This window comes from Arachis ipaensis, chromosome B1, assembly GCF_059453495.1.
Source record: "Arachis ipaensis isolate K30076 ecotype BB chromosome B1, ASM5945349v1, whole genome shotgun sequence".
NCBI classification, from domain to species: Eukaryota; Viridiplantae; Streptophyta; class Magnoliopsida; order Fabales; family Fabaceae; genus Arachis; species Arachis ipaensis.
This window is the reverse complement of record NC_142436.1, coordinates 42,454,756-42,463,668: the sequence shown is the minus strand read 5'-3', so window position 1 is coordinate 42,463,668 and position 8,913 is coordinate 42,454,756. Positions and strand designations below refer to the sequence as shown.

The 8,913-nt window shown below is 33.6% G+C and overlaps 2 protein-coding genes across 3 annotated transcripts; one reads left to right on the top strand and one right to left on the bottom strand.

Moving 5' to 3' along the window:
- Positions 1-4,099: 4,099 nt before the first annotated feature.
- LOC107629285 (pre-mRNA-processing factor 39-2-like) lies at positions 4,100-7,412 on the bottom strand. Of its 2 annotated transcripts, XM_088503266.1 has the most exons (8): positions 7,260-7,412; positions 5,933-6,066; positions 5,632-5,688; positions 5,092-5,215; positions 4,867-4,986; positions 4,625-4,696; positions 4,437-4,490; positions 4,100-4,328 (listed from the first exon to the last, which is right to left on the bottom strand). In XM_088503266.1, the coding sequence occupies exons 2-7, from the start codon at positions 6,055-6,057 to the stop codon at positions 4,488-4,490; spliced, it is 501 nt and encodes a 166-aa protein (XP_088359392.1). In that variant the 5' UTR covers positions 6,058-6,066; positions 7,260-7,412; the 3' UTR covers positions 4,100-4,328; positions 4,437-4,487. The 2 variants fall into 2 exon arrangements, 1 of the variants encoding a protein (XP_088359392.1); XR_015902718.1 differs by lacking the exons at positions 4,867-4,986; positions 5,092-5,215; positions 5,632-5,688; positions 5,933-6,066; positions 7,260-7,412 and adding an exon at positions 4,782-4,796.
- LOC107629266 (transcription factor MYB102-like) lies at positions 6,288-7,263 on the top strand. The gene is made up of 3 exons (XM_016332016.3): positions 6,288-6,429; positions 6,645-6,774; positions 7,122-7,263. Exons 1-3 carry the CDS (start codon positions 6,288-6,290, stop codon positions 7,261-7,263), a joined length of 414 nt encoding a protein of 137 aa, XP_016187502.1.
- Positions 7,413-8,913: the final 1,501 nt, after the last annotated feature.

The window sequence follows — 8,913 nt, the reverse complement described above, 5'->3', positions numbered from 1 at the left end:
CCATATGATCTTATCAAAATCCAAACTCAAAAGTTAAATAGTAATAAATTAAAAGCATATCTAAATATTAAACAACTAAAGACTAAATAGTAATAAAAGCATTACTTGGTCATTTCAGTATAGAGTTCACATTCTAATTTTTAAACAACTAAAGACATTGTAACATAATATTCCTATGATATCTATACACTAACCTCTACTTTACAAAGCAGAGGCAGGTTCAGTTCCATCATTTGTGCTCTGTATTCTAACTTTAACAAAATGTAGATGACCTATGGCCACAATTCTGGCACACCATCTGCAAGTCTAGAATTAGCCATCTTTTTGGTAATCAGATTTTTCAACTCTATTTCTCTGAGAAACCTTCCTTCTTTCAGTTTGGAGAACACCTTCAAAAGAAACAAAGATTTAGAACAGGTGATGAAGAATTAAAAAGCATTGAAGATGACACATGTTACCATCCAAAAGGATACATAGGGAGGCAAAGTTTGACCAAGAAGAACTTTTCTAATTGATGAGAATACATCCTTGTTTTCATAATTAATTTACCACTGTCCCATTTGTTAGGGGTTATACAAGTAAACCCTATAAGAATTAGAGGAAGCAACTTGAATAACTCAATCATTGATATCAAGAAATACCAATGAAACAAAACTTAGAAGAATAGTTCATCACCCTAAGGTATACCCCAGTACCCAACATCAATAATCACAAATTACAAAATTGAAAATGATGGAACACAAGTGTAAAAGTGAAAAACTGCAAAACAGCATTCAGCCAGTTAACAATTTGCTACAGCATTCAGCCAGTCAACAATTACAAAGCAGCAAAAGCGCAAAACACTAAAACACCAGTAGCCCTCTTCATCGTCTTCATGTTTCTGTATCAAGGTTCTGAAAACCAGAAAATTAATAGCAGCACAAAATTAATACTACCAACAGCATTCAGCAACAAAAATTATCATTCAGCAACAAACAACATTTGATTTGATTTCCATTTTACCATTAAGCAACAAACATAACAAAACAGTAACAGTAACAATTTATCCCTAACAAAACAGTAACAGCTTATCAGTAGCAATTTATCATCAATCAATAAGCCAGTAACAGAGTTAATCAATCAAGAGCAGGCCAGAACAAGCCAGAGTAGTGAGCAAAGCCAATCAACTAAGAACAAGCACTAAGCACTAACAAAGCATTCAATCTCAAGCACAAAGTAAAAAAAGAAAACAGCAATGCATCACTTAATAATCATCAAGCAATGAAAACAAAAACACTAAAAACGACTATCACTGACCATCGATGAACAAGCACGAAGAGGGTTTGATTTCTGAACAGACGATAAAAAAAACACGAAGAACAAGCCACTAACAGTGAGTATTGACCTTCGACGGACGACGGAGAGCTGTTGAGCGCGCGGACGACGGCGACCAAGCGATTCGTGAGAGCGAACAGGGGATGGAGAGCGAACAGGAGTTGGTGAGATCGAAGTAGCGAACGCCAATAGCACGAAGATGGATGTTCTTGAGTGCAACAGAGGCGGCAGCAGCAGTTTCTCACTCTGACAGACGGCGACAAGATTGGTGGAGGCTAGGGTTTGCTTTCTTTGGTGGAGCTAGGGCATTTGCTGAAGGAAAGAGTTGGAGAAAGGAAGGGGGTGGGGGGACAAACGCGTGCAATTCCTTTTCTTTCAACGAAGGAAGGAAACGGGGTCGTTTCTTATAAACCGGCCGGGTTCCGGTTCGGTCTTACCGGCCGGTTCTCGGCCGGTTCAGCGGTTCATATCCGGTTTTTAAAATAGCGGTTTCTGTTAGTAACCCAAACCGTTTGAGCTGTTGGTTCACGGTCGGACCGGTTCGACCGGCCGGTCCGGTCCGATTTTCAGAACATTGGTTTCTACAATTAATTTAGCTGACGGATCTAATATACTTATACATGGTATTTCTTTTACTGCATTTTTTATCTTTATTATTATAGAAGTAATTTCTTTTGTCCATGGAGGTGGATTTTTTCTTAATCTCTTATAAAGAGGCTCGCATGTGACTCTTATTCCAGGTAGGAATTCTGCTACATAATTTAAACATCCCAAAAATCTTTGGAGTTATTTTTTATCAGTTATTTCATTTGAAAATTTATTTGCAAATTCAATAGCTCTTTTAATAGGTACTGTAGTTCCTTGATAAATTTCATATCCTAAAAACCTTACTTTAGTTTTAACAATTTTCATTTTCTTTTCTGATAAAACTAATCCTTGTTCTTTTATAATATCCATAAATTTTTCTAGATGATATATATTTGCTTTATTCCTTTTGAGTGTACTAATACGTCATCAAGATATACTATAGTAAATTCTATATGCGGGTAAAATATATTATTCATTTTTTTTTTGGAATTCGCTTGGAGCATTTTTTAATCCTTGGGGCATTACATTCCATTCATAATGTCCAAAGGATACTATAAAAGCTGTTTTATATCTATCTTCCTCTTTTACTGCAATCTGATAATATCCTGATTTTAAATCAAATTTTGAAAAGATATTTGCTTTATTTAATCTTTTAATTAAATCACTTTTATTTGGTAAGGGAAACCTAATCCATTTTAATACCTTGTTTAGAGGTTTATAATTGATAACTAACCTTGGAGCACCTCTTTCTATTTCAGATACTTTCATCACATAGAAGCCTGTACAACTCCAGGGTGATTTCGAAGGTCTTATTAGTCCCTTATCCAGATATTATTGTATTTCTTTTTTACAATATTCTAGATACTCTTTATTCATATGTATTAGTTTTGCCTTTGTTGGTATATTTTTTCATTAAACCCATCTTCATATGGTAAAGATATCTCATGTAATTTTTCTTGTCTTTCTTTCTATAATATTAATTTGGAGTGGTAGGTGTTGTAAAATTTTCTCTTGGCTCAAACAATTAATTTGTTTTGCTTCTGTTTCTATAACACTAACTTGGGTAGATAGATGTTGTAACATATTGAGTTCATGTTGTTTTGGTTTTGTGAGAAATTCAAAATGAACAGGATGATTGGGGATTCGTGTACTAGTTATTCCGTCGATATCGACATTAAAGGGGTATAATAATAAAGTAAAAGGATTTCCTAATATAACTTGATGGGATATATTTCTTGCCAAAAAGAATGTAGTGGCAAAGCATACTCTATTTTTACAAAATTTTGCTTTAGACAATTTATAATCTATAGTCATTCTATCATTTTCTGCTTTTAGAACATTTTCTGTAGTTTTTTCATAGTATTTGGTAGGTATCAACCCTTCTTGTATATAATTGACATCAGCTCCTGAATCTATCATAGCTATGAAATCAAATTTTTCTTCTCCTATAATTAAAGTTATCGTAGTGAACCACTTTTGGCTTACTAATAAAGTTAGTCACAACTAGAAAATGGATTAATACAGACAGATTTACAGACAGATTTAGTCTTTATTACAGACGGATTTTTGGTTACCGACGAAATTACCGACGGATTTTGTCCCTCTGTAAGAGCCCCGTCGGAAATTATTTACCGACGGATTTTTTTCCGTCAGAAAATTACCGACGGATTTTTACTAGTTACCGACGGATTTTCCCTCTGTAAATTCTCCCTCCATTTTCCGAAGGCGACGAACTTTCCGACGGATTTTCCGTCTGTAATTACAGATGGAATTTCAGACGGATTTTCTATCTGTAATTACAGACGGATTTTCAGACAAATTTTTCGTCTGTAATTACAGACAGATTTTCAGACAGATTTTCCGTCTGTAATTACAGACAGATTTTCAGACAGATTTTCCATCTGTAATTACAGACGGATTTTTCGACAGATTTTCTGTCTATAATTTGAACTTTGAAAAATCATCTCATACTCTGATTACAGACAGAAAATCCATCTGTAAATCCGTCAGTAAGGTAAAATAATTTTTTTTATTTTTCTAATTACAAAATAAGCTTGTTTTCATACAAAATAAATATAAATTTAATACAAATTTTTATCTAATTTGTATTCGAATATTTATAATATTTCAAAAAATAAACAAACTCATCGTATTATCAAACTAAAAGAAAAATACTATAAACAAGCAAGTCAATATAATTCAAAACATAAACAAAATGTATTGATCATCAACTATAATAATAAGTAACAACCATACATCAAAGTGTGTTGATACATCAACTATAATTCAAAACATAAACTCAATGTATTGTTCAACTATACTAAGTTATGCAAATAACAAGACTATATAACTGTCCTCAAAATCTTGTGAGCTTGTTTCATCAAGTGAACATAGGGGATCACAGTTCCAGATTCAGTTGGTAAGTCCTGAAAACATTTATATCATTAGAAATAAAAGTGATTATTGAATTTACTGCAACCCCAGAATCAAAATTAAAATTTTGCATTTTATGATAAACACTTATTAGTTATTACCTGCTAAGACTAAACCAACACTCTTAAGAGCATCATCGGATCCCGAAGCCATTACTGGGAAAAAAACAAGATTTGAGTTACTCAGTTCATAAATGATGAGAGGAATTTCAAAAAAAGTAAAACACACACATGGCAATCAATATATAGACACACACACACACACATGGAAAAAGAAAGTAAAACATTACGAGCATAACACCACTGCCATCTGCAACTTTACAACCAGATAGCAGAATAGGGTTCTTAGAATTCTTTTCAACCTGCAAAAAGGAAAATGATTATCAAACTTAAGAAATGAGACAAGTAATTTTTCTTATTCAGCACATAATGGAAAAAAACACTTACAATATTGCTCTCCCCAGTCATACAATATTGATGCTTAGCCTTTTAGAATGAAAATTCAACAAAAAATGATAAATATGCCACATACCATATATTTTAGGTGAGAGAAATGGACATATAAATTAGGGAGGGCATGCTGTAAATTCTCTTCAGCTACAACCATCTCTATTGCTTCTTTGTATATACCACAAGCTGATTCCATATTTCCCTGCAATAAAAATGTAACAGGTAGCGCATGTAGTCATCTTTTTTGTATCAGCTTATCATCAAAGAGTAAAGCTTTCTTCAATTGTAGCAAAGGCTAATTGCATACCAAACGTTTCTCCATATTGGCTCTTGATATAACATTCTGCACAAAATCAGAATCTGACTCTTTACCAGTCTGCTGAATATATGTAGCGCGAGCAGCTAAAACATCTCCTATTTGTTCCTTAAACCTGGCATTGAAGAAATGGATTTTTGGTACACTCTTTTACAAATAGGAGTCATAATTCAAGGTAAATCAAAGCATACACTATAAATAATCCAACTGTGCAAATTTAATAGAAATTATTATTAGTGTAAACTTGTACTAAGATCTATACCAACCGTCCGCTTAAATCTCAGAGACAATCCAAACACTACCAAAGTATTGAAACAAAAATTACACAAACTGATGATAGCATGATTTAATCAAACTTCAAACAAGTTAAACTAAATTTTCCCATAATTACACTTCTGCCAAGGATTAAAGTCATCAGAACCAAACAACAGAATACCTCAGCCATGGCAAAAAGAATGATAAAGTTAACTAAAAATCATTCTTTAATATATTGAGAAAAAAGACTTATTAATGAGAAAGAAAGGAGAGAACCTCATCTTCAACAAGAGATTCGTCGTCATCTGCATAAGCCATGTTTGACAACAAAATCTACATGATGCAACAGATAAAGTTAATGACCAAACTCAAAGACAGGCAGTAAAGCAGTTATTAAGGAAACAGTGGGGTGAATTTTTGTATCTTTTGATAAAAGAAGAATATCACTGAGACGAAGAAAAGATTAGAAATGTACTTAAGGAAAATAAAGCATAGATGCAACATAAGAATGTAAAAACATGGCTACATGAGAATGAGTAGAAAAAATTAATATGATGATGAAGATGAAGAGTTTAACTGAATGTCACTCACAGAAGCAAATTCATGGCTAGGAAGAATAGCAACAATCTCCTCCAACATGGAACCCAGTGTTAGTGAAGGACATCTCCTGAGAAAGGCACATGCCTTAGAAGCCTTGGCCATGGCAATTTTCTGGTCCTCAGCAGTAACAAAAGGCAGAATTGGTCATCTAATATAAGAAAGTTTATTGGTCATGAAGTAGTACATACAAGTAGTACTCATCAATTATTTCCTACTCGTTATTATTGCTTGCAAGTAGTAGAGCAATAACCTTTTTTCCTTTATCTCCTTACAACAAGCTTAAGTGTTCATAATATTTGTTTTTTAACTTAATTAATTAGCAATTAATCATCATGGCCAAGTCTTGTTCTAGTGAAAAGAACAATAATAATGGATTGAAGAAGGGTCCATGGACTCCGGAGGAAGATCAAAAACTCATTGATTACATTCAGAAACATGAGCATGGCAAGTGGCGAACCCTTCCTAAGAATGCAGGTACTTTAATTTAATTAATTTGTGCTACCTTAGCTACTTAATTATATAATAATGCCCAATTATATTCAGAAGCCACTTTTAATTAATAATCATCTTAGTTAAGTGTACGTGTGTTAGATAATAAGGTATTATACATTTATGTATATACTTAACATGAATATATTTGTAATGATTTAATAATGTTGAACATGTATGAATAAATAATTAATATATAGGATTAAAGAGATGTGGAAAAAGTTGCCGGCTAAGGTGGGCTAATTACTTGAGGCCTGATATAAAGAGAGGAAGATTCTCATTTGAAGAAGAAGAAATGATCATCCAGTTACACACTGTTTTGGGAAACAAGTAAGATTATTATTAAATCAAACCTAGCATGACCTAAATAATGTTCCTTGTTTATTTTTTTTAATGTGCATGTTATATATCCTTCATTTTTAATAAGTCTATCTATAAATTATATTAAAGAAGAACCTTTTTGAATTTGCACATGTAATATACAGAATTATTGCCTACTAATTCATAGACTTTTCGATTGTGTAAAGAATTAAAACTCATTTCATATATATAGTTAGAATGCTAGCTAGGCAAGGAAACTACAGTACTGTTCAAAGTCAATTATATATGCTTAACTTAATTAATTTGAACAGCATTATTTATAATTGAACTAAACTTTTTTGTGTAATGCTTATTAGGTGGTCTACAATTGCTGCTAATTTACCCGGAAGAACAGATAATGAGATTAAGAATTATTGGAACACTCACATCAAGAAGAAATTGTTGAAGATGGGGATTGATCCAATAACTCATAAGCAATCCAAGAGGAAAAGTACCTAAATCTTGTGAATTGGGAAAAGGAAACACAGAAAACAAGTTCCGCTCTTTTCCATCTCTCTCAGAAAATTCATCAAACACATGGTAAGCATAACAATACTGAAGCGAGACAATCTCTCAAGCATGTTCCTCCAACAACAATAACAACACAACAATAGTAACATTAAGTTGCAAGTCTCTCTTTGCACAACTCTCATATAGAAAATTTAGTCAATAGCCAAACCAAGGCATGCCAAGTTGATAATATTCCTACTTCTGTATCAATGGACAATGATGATGAATATTATCAACATGATAAGAGACACACATACCTGTAATGCAGAAGACAGTACCACTAAGTAAAAGCCAGCCAACTTTTCCATTTCTCCAAAAGAAATGGAAAATATAGTGAGGAGATATAGCTTTGAAAATACTAGGATAATGGTGTATGATGCAGAGAGTGCTTCCACAAGTGCTGCAGCGGCATAAGCCAAAACAGAAATAATGGTTATATATAAACCAGGAGAGCGAATTGTCTGACAATGTCATAAAGCTCTAATCTACTCTGCCAAGCAAAAATCACTTCCTATGTTGCACCATTAAGATATTATAGCTTTGTATTTCACATAAAAACCAAAATTTCGACAAAAGAAGCAAACCTTCCAAAGTTTTATTGTACTTTCTAAACTATGGAATCTGCAACTTAAGCTCACAAAGTCACAATAGAACTATATAAATTTAAAACTTACATTTGCTTACTGAGGGAAAAGGTAATTACTAAATCTTAAAATTCTAAAAAAAAATCCAGAAATAATCAAACAATAAATAAATAAACAAATAATAACTATGATTGTAAATCATTAAGGACTTGAAGAAGAATAAACTGACCACTAATTAAATCACAATCCTAGGGTTTATCAATCCCAGCTACTGCATGCACCATCAAATTTCTTCAAAATTCAAACGAAAGTATGGATCATTGTAATTGTTATCTCCTGCTGCTACTTTTTCATGTTTCAATGACAGGAAAAGCATTATTATATATATAAAACCCAAAGTAGTAGTACTCTTTACTATAATGTTATCCATACTGTATGAAAATTGAAAAAAACCTCATAGCAACAACAAAATACATCAATAAAATACAACAAAAACCTCACAGCACCTCCTTCTGATTAGGTTACCTGCACGGCTGAGGCGAGATCGAAGAGAAAAACACATCAACTAAGCAACACATGAGCGAGAAATGCACTTGTGATTTCTGTGAGAATATCTTTGATCAAGAAATTAATGAAACAAGTAGCGCATAAATTCGAATAAGAGAAAGGAGAACGCGAATCTCAGAAAGAGAGAAAAATGGAAGACGTACGGTTTGAAAATCTTGAGGAGCGACGCCGGGAAGGTAGAAATAGTGAACGCAGGAGAAGGTGAAGAGGATAAGGACAGAGGCGATGAAGACGGTGGCGGAGAAATGCATATTAGGGTTCGAAAGGGAACCAGCAACACACAGAGAAGAGCCGGGAAGGGGTGTGACAGAGTTTCGCGGCGATGGAAGTTCAGTGCAATGGAGGTTCAGTGCGACGGCGGCGCAAGGTAAGACGGCGGTGCAAGGCTGAGACGCGCTACCGATAGAGCATTTGGAGGGGATGGGCGTGGAGGTGCGGGGAAGAGACA